This window comes from Myxine glutinosa, chromosome 6 (genome assembly GCF_964187855.1).
Source record: "Myxine glutinosa chromosome 6, kmMyxGlut1.1, whole genome shotgun sequence".
Classification (NCBI taxonomy): Eukaryota; Metazoa; Chordata; class Myxini; order Myxiniformes; family Myxinidae; genus Myxine; species Myxine glutinosa.
In genome coordinates this window covers 55,236,267-55,250,533 of record NC_136266.1, presented here as the reverse complement: position 1 = coordinate 55,250,533, position 14,267 = coordinate 55,236,267, and the positions used below count along the sequence as shown (strand labels likewise).

The 14,267-nt window shown below is 42.0% G+C and overlaps 1 protein-coding gene across 3 annotated transcripts in view; it reads right to left on the bottom strand.

The window, feature by feature from the left end:
* Window positions 1–14,267, bottom strand: part of LOC144892609 (uncharacterized) — a 190,255-nt gene that overhangs the window by 41,301 nt on the left and 134,687 nt on the right. For all 3 annotated transcript variants that reach the window (XM_078779851.1, XM_078779850.1, XM_078779852.1), the window contains exons 15-18: window positions 12,356–12,485; window positions 5,878–6,107; window positions 2,048–2,157; window positions 887–991 (exon numbers count right to left, since the gene is read on the bottom strand). In XM_078779851.1, the coding sequence (XP_078635977.1) occupies window positions 887–991; window positions 2,048–2,157; window positions 5,878–6,107; window positions 12,356–12,485 (575 nt within the window). The remainder of the gene's footprint in view (window positions 1–886; window positions 992–2,047; window positions 2,158–5,877; window positions 6,108–12,355; window positions 12,486–14,267) is intronic.

Here is a 14,267-nt window from a genome sequence, read left to right as displayed (position 1 = left end):
TTCTTTACTTGGCTCTCCTTTACAAGATCATACCTGCTCTGCCTTAGAATCCGCTGCTCCACTGCCGAATCTCACCAATTTGGCTCGGCTTACTTTCAAACGCTTTGGGATTAGAACCAAGGCCTGAGTGACTCGGTCATCCACTTTGCATAAACCCGAAGAGAATGTAGACATTTGTTTTCCTTGCCACCACTTGAAAGAAAAAAACATAATTGAAAGTCGCCTCTCGCGTGTGCATTTGATTGGTAGTTTCAGAATATGTCGGATCTACAAATTAAAGGTACTAGTGGATGAGCAACACCTCCGAGGGAATCGCACGGGCATGGAGGTGTATCGTTGCGATCGGTGCAGCCGTTTTTGCAGTACCTGGGACAATAACGTTAGGTGGGAGTCCAAACCTGAAAATGCTGGAGACCAAAGCTGAAATTGGAAAAACAATATGGCCTATTTTACTCCAGGGGGTCCCAGGATTGCCCACCCAAAATTTCGTTGCGATCGGTTCAGCTGTTTTTGCATTACCTGGGAACGGACGGACAGACAGACAGACGGACATTTCGTGAATTATAGTAAGATAACCCCACTTGAAGAAACGTTGTCTCTACAATTCATCCACTTCTATAAGCCAATTTAAAAATGTAATTTCCTAAATTAGTAGGTACCCAAGAATATATGTAAGGTACTCCAGAAGTCTTCATCTCTACATAATTGGAATAATAAATAATAAAATGGCATGAAGTCTTCTTCTCCCAAGGATATTGCAGACAGAACAGCCAGGTTAACCACTCTCCCATGGAATACACATATAATTTGCAATGCTCTACCCATACAACATGAGAAAAGGTAACAATATGATATAGGAGGCCATCACGGCAGCACAAACACTCACCTGCGCGTAAGGTAGGCTGCCAGGGCCGTGCAGCAGGCCACGATATTTGAACGCGAAGCCTTACCGCCATATGATCCACCGATTCGTCTTGTAGACACAGCCACACTGTTCACACACAAACACACACAAACACACACAGCACAGCACAGCACAGTTGTTATGGCAAGGGCAAGCCATAATGGATACATGGAGGATATATTTATTTCTGGATTCTAATAATAAAATAATCACCACCCATAGCATAACTCGATCCTGGTGTTGGCTTAGCGGTTAGGGTGCCGGCTTGGGATCCGAGGATCCTGGGTTCAAATCCCGGCTTAGCGGTTAGGGTGCCGGCTTGGGATCCTAGGATCCTGGGTTCGAATCCCGGCTTAGCGGTTAGGATGCCGGCTTGGGATCCTAGGATCCTGGGTTCGAATCCCGGCTTAGCGGTTAGGGTGCCGGCTTGGGATCCTAGGATCCTGGGTTCGAATCCCAGCTTAGCGGTTAGGGTGCCGGCTTGGGATCCTAGGATCCTGGGTTCGAATCCCGGCTTAGCGGTTAGGGTGCCGGCTTGGGATCCTAGGATCCTGGGTTCGAATCCCGGCTTTGCGGTTAGGGTGCCGGCTTGGGATCCTAGGATCCTGGGTTCAAATCCCGGTCGATCGCTGGATTAACGCCAGTGTGGTTGACTTAACCTGTCATCCTTCAGAGGTCGGCAAATCGAGCACCAGTTCACTAGTAATTCCCTGTGTGTCCAAAAAGGCGACTAACAGGGTTGGCAGCAGGAAGGGCATCCGGCCATAAAACATTGCTTCAAAAAGGGGATCACGGTGCCCGAAAAAGGCCAACCCCTGCTCTGTGGGGGAAAATGGCCTCTGAAGGTGATTCATAGCATAACTTGGCTCCAAATATATCGCTGAATTGCTTCGCAGCATGTACACGTTATATCAAACGTAAGGAGATGTCCTCTCTCTGGAAAAGCAATTGCATGTTCACTGGGCTTGCTATTTTACACAAGAATTGCTCAATAAATGTACCACCACTAAAATCAGTGAGAACCATCCTTTATTCACCAGGAGAAATATTAAGGTGTTTCATGCCGTTCAAGCTGCGGGCTGTCAATTTTTACAGCTCGACTGAGTGGAGTTTAAAGAGTTTGCGTTTGAACGTGAAACCTACTCCTTGGCTTTAAGACCGAGTGCGTACGCTACGCCATGCTGTGCCAGATCCTGCCACTGGTGAGCAGTCTGTACTTCTAAACAATCTTCTGTAGGGACACAGCGGCACACCTGCACACACACGTACAAATAAGTTCCAGAATTTTATACCAACAAGCAAGCAAGTTGTTCGGCCCATGTATGAACAAGACATTTCTATGCTGAACTCTAGAGATACAATTTCCCGTTATCTACCCACCGAGTCAATAACGACAACTCAAGAATTATGGCACAAGATTTGACTAGGCAAGCACTGCATTTGATCGAGACATTTCAAGAGATAAGCTGCTACTTCTACATCCAAGATTATTCGAACATTGTGCAGAATTACAAGTGAATATCTAGTCTGGGCGTTGTTTAATGCTAGGCCAAGCAGCAACCTCCTGACAGACCCAAATTCTTCAAAGGTTCTGTGCAAATCCAAATTCTTACACAAGCAAATCCTTTCCTGTTGTTCCTCTTGACAGCACGGAATGCTGATCACGCCAATCACAGAGCTACAGGCCTATCAGAGCAATCTATAGTCTCCATTAGGCGGAGTAACAAATGGCCCCTGTGCCAGAATCCAGGCCGGGTCATAATGGCACAGCTGCTAATTAGGCGGATGGGGACACAGTTGTCAATGTTTTGTAAGGGGCTGGATAATTGAACAATGGAATATTTGACCTGCAAGATTCCCCAAAGCTAACGATAAGGTACAAAGTGTTGTGAAAGCCGAGAATTCGTTTGAGGATAATAAAAAAGGCCGAGGACAAATGCTTACTCAGCTTCCAATAGTATGCGCCAGAGATGGTTTCCTGAAAGGGGATTTAACGTTCGTACGATTGAACAAAAGAAGGAAGAAAAAGAACGATGTTGCTAGAATGGATCAGAGATCAATACAGACATATAAAGCTGAAAATGAGAGCCATTGACGGAGAAGGATGGCACATGTGGAAACCAAGCTTTCTCCAGAGCACTTCAGGAGTGTGTGCAATTTGGTTCGAATTAGGAGTATGTGCAAATCCCCTTTATCTGGAAATTGCTGAGGACTCCACCCTCTGGCGTGACATCCGTCATCCTTCAGATAGGCAGGAAGCAGCCTCTGCCCTCTCCCCAGACCTTGACAAAATCACAAGCTGGTCAAACACTTGGAACATATATCTTTCAATCTTGACAAATCTCACACTCTCACTATCTCTCTCATCTGGCAAAGCCTCCCATCTAATTTCTCAACAATCCTCTTGAGGAAGTACAGTCACTCAACCTCAAAGGTCTCACTATCAGCCATGATCCATCTTGGGCAAAACACATTTCAAAGTTGGCATCCGCTGGCTGGGCATCCTCTGTCATACAAAGTCCTTCCTTAGTACACCTCAACTCCTATCCACCTACGAGGCCTTCACCTGCAGCTCGATGAAGTACTGCTCTCCCTTGTCGGCTTGCTCCACTGCCACACATCTTGCTCAGCTTGACGCCGTGGAAGCCAAGACCTTCAAGATCATTGGAATCTCCCGCGTTGAAGCTGAGTAAATGGGCCTATCACCTTCCCATTGCAGACAGGTCGGTGGTCTCTGTCTTCTACCACCTCCTTTCTCATCTTGCAACCACAGCTCTTTCCGTGCTTTGTTCCACCCCACCCCTCCCAGGTTTCTGCAGGGGTGTACCCCATCCACCACCTACCCTATTCTGATGAAACTCCCAAAATCCAGAATCACTTCTCACCTCCACTCATTTATTCCTTTTTCCCCCCATCTGTGGAATCAACTTACACATTCTCCTCAATCTCATAACTCCCTCCAGACAGCTGTTGATGCAGCACCATTTGATTTAACACGTTACATTAGTTATTCGTGCCCATTGTTTGTGTCCTTTATGATGTCCTTAAAAACAGCAAGTTTCTTGTTTGGAATGATTTCCAATTTTCTTGACTGCATTTTGCTTGACTGCAGGTTCACTTCCCAATTTGTGTTCAAAACACTACTTTCAATTGTAATCCAGTTGTTCCTCAATCATAAACCGATGTTTGTGGACAGACAGACAAAGTGAACCTTGCTTAACTCTGCTTTTTGCCTCACACGCGCATGGAATTATGTGAAGCGCAAAGTGCGGATAAGCAATATGGGACTTTCAAAATGACATATGCATGTTTACGAGGCCTTTCACGCATGTACTATGTGAGTTTTCAGTAACTCACTTCTGCTAAGGCGAGGGTACTTTTAACTTGCCTGCTGCAAGGGAGAAATGTGCAAGTCAAATAGTGTTTTAAACAGAACTTTCAGCATTTAAACGAAAGACTGGCAATTTCAAGATGGTTACCCATAACTTTTGTGTTCCTGGATGCACATCGGATTCACAAAAATACAAGAAACATCCGTGAATGCGAGGTGTTGAATGCCTACCATTTTGTGTCAATTGAAGTGAGAGGCAGCAGATACGCACATGGACACACGCACACTTCTCCTTTCAGCAATAGATGCAAAAATCTCGCATAATTTATCTTGTGGCCCCGGAACCTATCGCGCACACGATACCAGTTTGCGTGACCCGGAGAGCGTTATTTCTAGGGGTTTCTGAGCATGCGTGCTGAGCATTCTGGGGAGGATTATGTCATTTCAAAAGTCCCATATCGGTTCACTCTGTCTGTCAGCCTGTCTCTGTCTGTCTGTCAACAGTTGATGATTGAGAAACTACTTTATTCCAATTGAATTCTATATTTTGAACACTGTAGAACATGAAACTGAACACGAACCTACAGTTTAGCAGAACTTTGGCAAATTGTACGGAAGTCCGTCCTGATGGCACATGTGCAAGGTAAGTTGTTTAGTCTGTCAGCATGTCTAAAATTGAAAATCAATCCAAACAGGAATCCTGCTGTTTTTAAGGACGTCATAAAGGACACAAACAACATGCACGAAGAACGAATGTAACGTGTTAAATAAGGTGGTGTAAAATACGGCGCATCAATGGCGGTAAACTTACGAAAAAATGGTTTGTGTTGTTTTGTTTTTTTTCTCTATAGATTTTACAAGTTTTATGTTATTGCAATTAAATTATTTGCTTGAACAGTGTAGAACACAAATGGCCTTTTTTGCACTTCTAAAAACCTCCAGTTTAGCAGTACTTGGACAAAATGTTACGCCATTTTACGCCATCACGACCAATAAAATATGCTGCTCGCTCTCAGTATTGGAGAATATCGAGATTGGAGAATATTGTGAACTTCACCATCTCCCAACTAATGCTGGCAGACGGGATGCCCAGTATGACGTACATCCAATGACATCACACATTGATATCTCGACCTGAATGTGAGATACAGGATGACAGTTTACAGCTTGGTTGAGATTGGAACCCAGGCAAGATTGCTCAGAGGTGAGTGTGCACTCTGCATACCTGTAAGCCAACCCACCAGCCCTTCTTAGTAAATTAACCCCTAATACCAAAAATATACTCTGCTTATACCAAAGGCAGCACTCAACTATAACCAATTTACCTCGTCAGTAATAGACATCTAACACGAGTATACCTTGTTACATATATGTACAGATCAATGTACGCAATGCACAGATACTGATCTGCAATGTACAGATCAACATTGTACCTAGGATTGAAGCTCAGAGAACAAAGCAAGCAAAATGCTAAAAACATGATGTAACAGGTAATTTGGACACCTGTTCACCGCGAAAGGGTTGATTAATTACCAACACCACTATGTGAAAACATTTCTGCACAAAATACATGCCTGTATTGAAACATTACACATGCATCCAACAGAATGGGAGGTTCATTGAGGTTCTTTTGATGGTCTACCTGTGTCTCCATGTGAAAGTGTGCCTGCTCGCCAATGTGAATTTCACCCTGCACCGAACGTGGTGCCTTGGCAATAGCTCCTTCAGCATCTCCGACTTTGAGACCTGCCTCCAGAGGAGGCCAGAAAGAGGAGACAGCCACTGCCTCATCGAGGGAGACGAGGGGCTTTCGCAAGTCGGAATAGATCACATCGACGGCTTCTGCCATGGACTGTGCCACATCTGCAGAGTCTGCCATGGGGTAATGTGTCGAATGAGGTAACATCGTGACTCAGTGAAAACTACCAGGATAACAAATCTCTCTGCTTATTTAGACAATCAATCACAGGGAATTTGTCCAAAAGTTGTCACCAGATCCCACCCCACCTCGACTTGGCCCCATTAGAAGAAAAGGTAAACATCTATAAACTTCACAAGCAGTGACGAAGTCTCAAAAAGTCTGTTCGTAGCACCTCAGGAATGCAAAAAAAAAATCATAGAGTTAACAAATATTCCCCATAACAATAACACGCCTTTGTGTCACCATAAGCCAAATCTTGAATGATGCCTCGCCCTGCCTGCAGAACACCAGGTTGGCGGTTTAGAGCTGGGCCGAGATTCTAATCCAACCTCGACAGCTCAAAGGTGCGTGTGCATACCCCCACTAGGCCATACTGCCATTGCTCATACTGCTCCATGAAGTGAAATGCTGAGCAAAACCCTCATCAGTCAATAACCATTTCATTTTACAACTTGAATAATGATGAAAGACAAGATACGAGTTCCCTTGTAGAAGGAACTTCAACACAGGAGAAGGACATTAGGCCCAAAGCATGCACTAGCATTACCCTCTTATGGCTTTTGTCGATGCTCTATCTCTACCTCCACCACCGAAGGTGGGTGGAGGTTATATTTTCACCCGTCTGTTTGTTTGTGAACAGGATATCTCAAGAAGTTGTGGTCGGATTCAGACAAAACTTGGCGGAGAGGTTACGTTTGCGACGTAGACGAATCTACTCGATTTTGGTGAAGATACAAATACAGATACAGGAGTTTTCAATTTTTTAAAGTGATTCTCCACCATTGAGAGAGAGGGCCAAAACGATAAATAACATGATGCTTCAAGAAGTTGTGGATGGCCTAGGAAAAAACGACCAAGCCGATTCAATCTTGGTTCAGGGCCGGATTCAGATCTGGCCTATCAGTGGGATACAACATGTAAACTGTTCAGCCTGGTGGGGGTTTGCTCTCTACCGAGTATTGTTCTCGTTACTCCCGCCAGGGAGTAATACATTCGATCGTGTCCATGTGTGTGTGTGTGTGTTCGTGTTTGTGAACAAGATATCTGGAAAAGTTCTGAACGGATTTGGATGAAAGTTGGTGGGATGATTGCACTTGGGATAAGGAAGAATTGATTAGTTTTTGGTGAAGCTCAGGATATTATTCCGGATCCAGGAATTTTTTGAAGGATTGTTTACCATTGGAAGATAGGGCTCTTTTTTTTTTTCACATTATCTTCTATATATTCTATATTTAACATTTGATATGAAAATAGTTTTCATATTTGTTGTAAATGTAGTTTAAACTTGTGGTTATGCGTTAGAGCGGTGTATTTTGAAAGCAGCGTCGTCTTCAAGATTCTTTTTTTCTAATAAAGACATATTCTGTCATTTTAAAACCACCAAAGTGTGTATTCGGTTTCCGTTTCATAAAATGTATCGTTTGATACTTTTAACCTCAGAAGAGACATCAACATTTACCTCAGCGAATGTCAATCGCGGTGTCAGCATTTGATGAAGTTATAAAGACTTGGGTGAGTTATAAGTGTGACCAGCATGTGCACGGGATTCTTCCCAGAAGAATGAGTGGTCGCATTAGCTTGTACGACTTAAAATGAGCGAGTTTTGTTTTGACGTTTGGACCAGTTTTACATGTTGTATCCCTAAGGAATGAAACGAACGTTTTCCTGGCTTACAATTTTATTTGAAGTCACACATGCCTCAAAATACACTCACTTATATAGAATTGAACGCTGAATCCGAAAATGTAAGTGAAATTGCGTTGTTTTTTTTTTTTTGACATTATCTTCTGTATATTCTAAATATATATCTGTGCAGTGTCTGTCTTGTGTCGTCTTGTGTTGTGTTGTCACTGAACTACTCCCTCAAACTTTTGTGAAATCGTACTATTCCAACTTGACCCACGGCGGGAGTATGCGCTCTACTGAGTATTGTTCTCGTTTTAAATGCAAAGCATCAAGCAAGGAAATAGAACGTGCCAATTTTAAAGTCTTTGGGATAACTCGGCCGGTGTTTCGAACCACTGAACTCCAAGACTCAGAGCAGACGCTCTAACCATCACGCCACCGAGGCAGGTAAATGCTGTGCAGATTGCTGCTGGATTTTTATTATGACAAAACATCTAAAGAAACCCACCAATGAAATCAAAATATACAATCCAAATAAACATTTCAAAGCCAATCATGATACTTGAATGCATTTGCTGCCACGATGAGAGGCACTGCGTGCAATCTATCCGATTCTGCTCAAAAGCCATCGCCGTGACAAGCCCCATCTGACAGAGGTGAGGACAAAGGTAATACCACACAGATGGGCGGCAGAAACGGGTTTGCCTCCAATAATTACCACTCAGTTTGGAGTTACACGACTGCACAGCATCAAGGTGCACCCTGCGCAGAGAGGGCAAACGACTTGGATCTATCAATCAGTCGCTAATTCACAACACTTGGACCTCTGCCACAATGAAGGTGGTGGGGGGGATGCTTTAGAGAAGACCAACTGAGGCAATCTCTTGTAGATGATAAGCTTTGCCAAACACCGGTCATCTCCCCCACCTGCCTGGACAATACAAACACAGGGTTTTTTTTTTTTCAAAGGATTATTAAAAGTTAAAAATTGTTCAGAGGAAATTAAATTAAGAATAAAAATAAAGCACAGACATTGAAAGTAAAAATTAAATTCATAAAAGATCACTTGGTCTAAATGTAAATTTTTTTTTTCCCCACTCAAACTTTGTTTGACGAAATAAATAAATAACTGTCATGTAGCACACCGAAACAGAAAAGGGTCACCAACCTAGGGATGTACAGACTAGAATATCATTTCGATCCAACTCCAAATACAACCCCTACCTAAATTGCTTTCCACCTCCTCCTCCTCCTCCCCTCACACATCCCCGCAATAAAACGATCAAAAACTAGAACGGCACTCAGTAGAGAGCGAACCCCCGGCTGGTTGGCCATATCCCTCAATGGTGAAGAATCACCTCAAAAATTCTACTAGCCGGATCCGGATCTTCACCAAAATTGAATCGATTCTTCCTCGTCACACACACAACCGGTCTAACAAGTTTCGTCCAAATACATCCAGAACTTTTTCAGATATCTCGCAATGTATCGTTTTTGGCCCCATCTCCCAATGGTGAAGAATCACATGAAAAAATTAATTCTCATATCAGAATCCATATTCAGATCTTCACCAAAATCGAATCTATTTGTCCTTGTCAGACACCAAACCGGTCCAACAAGTTTCGTCCAAATCGGTCCATAACTTTTTGAGATATCCTGCTATGTATAGTTTTTGGTCCGATCTCCCAATGGTGAAGAATCATTTAAAAAATTCTACCAGCCGAATCCGAATCCGGATCTTCACGAAAATCTAATCATTTTGTCCTCGTCACATACGCTACATCTCTGCCAAATTTCTTCCGAATCCATCCACAACTTTTCGAGATATTTTGTTAACAGACAAACGGACAGAAACTGAGAGACAAACAGACAGGGGTGAAAACATAACCTCCATCCACCTTTGGTGGCGGAGGTAAGAAACAATGGCCTTGGATTGTGATTGTTGACATCTCATTTCCATGATATACTCTTGGGTCCATTCCTCCCCTGCATTGTTTGCCTTATTCGTTTGCAATAAGTGGATGTCACGTCGAATTGGGATTGTGTTGGCAGTGGGGGGATGGTGGGAATTATGTATGGCTTAATTTACTTAGTGGATTGCATTGACGTTTTTGGGGAATATTAATGTGGTACAGGCATGATGCGCTTCATGCAAGAAATCAACACAGGTCTCTTCCTGCGTTGAGATTTCCTTGCATAAGAACAGAAAAATACTCACAATTCAGCAATGCAGTTTGGGTATTTTTTAAGTACTCTCGATGTGGGGAAAAAGAGAATTCTTTATTTGGCCCAAAACCCCATGCTTGAATCAGCATTCCAGAATATTTGAAAAACTCTTGATTTATGCAGCTGCACTTCGTTGGTAATTAGTGAATGCTGCTTAAAAGGAGACACCTTTCTAAGTGAAAAGGAAGTCAATGCTACATTCAAGGAAACATAATAAGCAAGAAAAATTCCAGACAGGAAAGCAATCCACCATCCTTACATTGTACCGATATTTCCAAATGTCAGACAATAAAGCATCAGCCTTTAGATATGACTTCAAAAACCACAAGCTCATCTTTCAGTTTTTGAGTTACTGTCAAAACTGGCGATCTCTGTGGATTAATTATTAAAGGGAATAGACGTTATTTTCTGTCCCTCTGCATCACAGAGTACAGAATAGGTCGACAGTCATGGCCAAAATATTTGTATTTGGTCTCCCCAATTCTTTATTTCACTGTTAATATTACAGAACCTTTGTTTTTGATTCAGAACTTACTAAATCCTTTTAAATCAGAAAATAAAAAGAAATGGTATTGACAAAATTATTGACACCCCAAACTTAATATTTGGGAGCACAGGCTTTGGACAAAATAACTGCAGTCAAGCGCTTCCTATAGCCATGGATGAGCTTCCTACACCTCTTTACTGGCAGTTTGGGCCACTCTTCTTGTGAAAACTGCTCCAGTTCTCCCAGATTTGAAGGGTGCCTTCTCCCAACTGCTGTTTTCAGATCTCCCCACAGGTGTTCAATGGGATTTGGATCTGGACTCATTGCTGGCCACTTCAGAACAGTCCAGCGTTTTGTCTTGAACCATTCCTGAGTGTTTTTTGACGTGCGTTTGGAGTCATTGCCCTGCTGCAAGACCCATGACCTTCGACGGAGACCCAGCTTTCTGACTCTGGGTTGAACATTGCGCTCCAAAATGCCTTGGTAATCCCCTGATTTCATGATGCCGTGCACACATTCTCAAGGTACTCAGTGCCGGAGGCAGCACAGCAATCCCAAAACATCACTGAACCTCCTCCATGTTTGACTGTAGGGAAGATGTTCTTTTCTTTGAAGGCTTCATTTTGTTTTCTGTAAACATAGAGATGATGTGCTTTACCAAAAAGACTAATTTAGTCTCATATGTCCTGTCCAACTTTCGTACCAACCATATGTCGGAAAGCTCAGCTTAAATCTGTTTGGCAATATATCTAGGTGCTTTCTCCACCATTCGAACAATCCTTTGCCACAATCATCGATCAAGTTTTCTCTTGCGGCCACATCCAGGGAGGTTGGCTCCAGTGCCATGGGCCTTAAACTTCCTGATAACAGTGCGTACGGTGGACACGGAAACATCAAGGTCTCTGGAGATGGACTTGTAGCCTTGAAATTGTCTATGCTTGGCTACAATCTTGTGTCTGACCTCCTCAGACAATTCTCTGGTTTTCTCTCTTTTCTCCAGGATTCTTGCGGTACACACAGTGACACAAAACAGCAGAATGACTCCTTTTCTCCATTCAAACTGCTTGAATGCATGATTTTTATATTGCAGGCATCTGCACCTCACCACAGGTGAGTTAAATTCCAAAGTAAAGGAGAATCACCTGCTTGAAATCTAATTATTTTTTAACAACTTCTAAAAGGAGCCAATAATATTCTCCAGGGCATTTTAGGATTTGTGTGTGGAATAAGCTAAGATTTAGTAATTTTTTCAGTTTTTTGTTTTGTTCCACTGCAAACCAAAGAAATACATATGTGGATACCAAAAGATTTTTTAATTTCAACAAATTTTCTGGAAGAAATGGTGCATTATTTGAAAAAAGTGCAACGGTGCCAATATTTTTGGCGAAGACAGTAGCTCCAGCAGCACGGCCTAACACTTATCAGCACATTGCGCACAGCATGAAAGGAGAAATATTTTCCATTTAAGGGTTAAAGTCATTCTCAATATGATAAAACCAAGAATAATTCAAATACAAATTTGATACCTCATGGTAAAACAACAACAACAACAACAATAACCACCAAAAATCTAGTTTCACACACAGTTGCCAACCTCCTTCGCAAACATTTCTCATTATGCATATATTTTTTTCCCAAAGTGTCAAAGGCTCGTAAAAAAGGAAATTGTGTGCATGAATGATAAGATGAGGCAATGGAAAACGGCACAGGGGGTCCGACCCTGCGGTCACATACCCAAGCCAATTAGTTGAGATGGTTAATCCGATACAATTAGTCATGTGTATGAGATTCAATTGAACGAGATATGCACACTGTGCATTCACAACCAAGACTACAGTGTAGAATGTGTTAACATCCCACCTGCCAAGCAGAACGCGATCGACTGCCCAGCATAAAGCACCTCTTGGCTACAAAACATCTCCTCAGGTGAAAATGGTGGGGGCATGAATGTATTATGTCCACCTGGAGGTACATCAGATGCCTGTAGCACCTGGTTGAAAGAAAAAAAAGTAGACAATGTCAGCAGAAAACCAGGGTACACAAGCGTTTCATGATAACATCTTGCTCGGAAGCAAGATTTTGGAAAAGGTGGCCTATTGTTGAGAACATTGGACATGTTTGGCGGTTCCATTCAGCTTGAAAACGGCAGCATGAATGATATCGACTCTCAGCTTTTGTAAACTTAGCTCATCCTAGTAGAGCTAGAAAGATCAATTAGAGATTGCTGACACTCACTCACCAGGACTTGCTTTGTGTGATGTATTTTATGTGCTGGTGTGTTTGTAATAGTATATGACATTCTCACATTGTAATAGTACATACTGTATAGATGTACTCGGTTGAAGAAAGATAATATGCAAAAGTGTGTAGACAGACACACAAACAAAGAAACAGCACGATACTTGCAAAATCACGAAAATAAGTTGTTGACCTTTGGCCTATGTTGAAGTCAAGAATTATTGGTGGTTGAACTGAGTGACTTCATATGCAAATCCTGTTCAAATTTCAAGCCATTCAGATAAAAATTGAGGATTTTAGAAATTGCACCTACCTTTTGACCTTTGCCTATGTTGACCTTTTGGCCTATGTTGACCTCAAGATTAATTGGTGGTTGAATTCAGTGACCTGATATGCAAATCTTCAATTGACAAGTAAATTGGAAGGAAAATGACAATTTTAGAAATTCGGCCTATGTTGACCTTTTGGCCTATTTTGACCTCAAAAATAATTGGTGGTTGAATTCATTGACCTGATGTGTAAATCCTCTTCAAATTTCAAGTCAATTGGATGAAGATTAAGGATTTTAGAAATTCCACCTTAAGTTGTTGACCTTTGGCCGATGGACCTTTTGACCTCAAAATCAATAGGCATTTTGCCAACTAAAATGTTATGGCCAACTCTACCATTTCTTGAAGTTTCATGAAGATCAGTGTAAAAAAGTGACCTGTAGGTGATTGACATCTTACTATAATTCACCAAATGTCCGTCTGTCTGTCCGTCCGTCCGTTCCCAGGTACCGCAAAAACGGCTGAACCGATCGCGACAAAATTTTGGGTGGGTAATCCTGGGACCCCCTGGAGTAAAATAGGCTATATTGTTTTTCCAATTTCAGCTTTGTTCTCCAGAATTATCAGGTTTGGTCTCCAGTCTAACGTTATTGTCCTGGCTACCGCAAAAACGGCTGCACCGATCGCAACGATACACCTCCATGCCCATGGGATTCCCACGGGTAAACCCACTAGTACCAATAAACAGACAGAATAACCCACACGACCAACCAATATACTTGAGAAATCGTCGATTTTCGCAAATAACAAACAAACGAAACAAACAGAGCCAAATACAATACCCTCTCCTCTGACGAGGGTTGATTATAATCATTGACCAGTGTAATCAACCACATTAATAATTATTAATGTGGTTGATTACACTGGTCAATAGCCAAATTGGTTCTGACTTATTTTCAACTGTTTCTAACTAATTTGGTGACCACGAATCCGAATCTGACCTTAAAATTCCGCTATCACATAACCTTGACGTAGTACATCATAAGTGTGGAAAAAATCTTTAGAGCATGCGAATTTCTTGATTAAGTCTTAATAAGTCTATTTATTGTCACAAAAAATAATATGAACTTTATAAAATATCACAAAAAATAATATGAACTTAAAGTTTTTATTTACATCACATAAAAAAATGTAAATCTCCAAAAATAATATGAACTTTAAGTTTTTATTTACATCACATTAAAAGTGCTTCTGAACTTTACTTT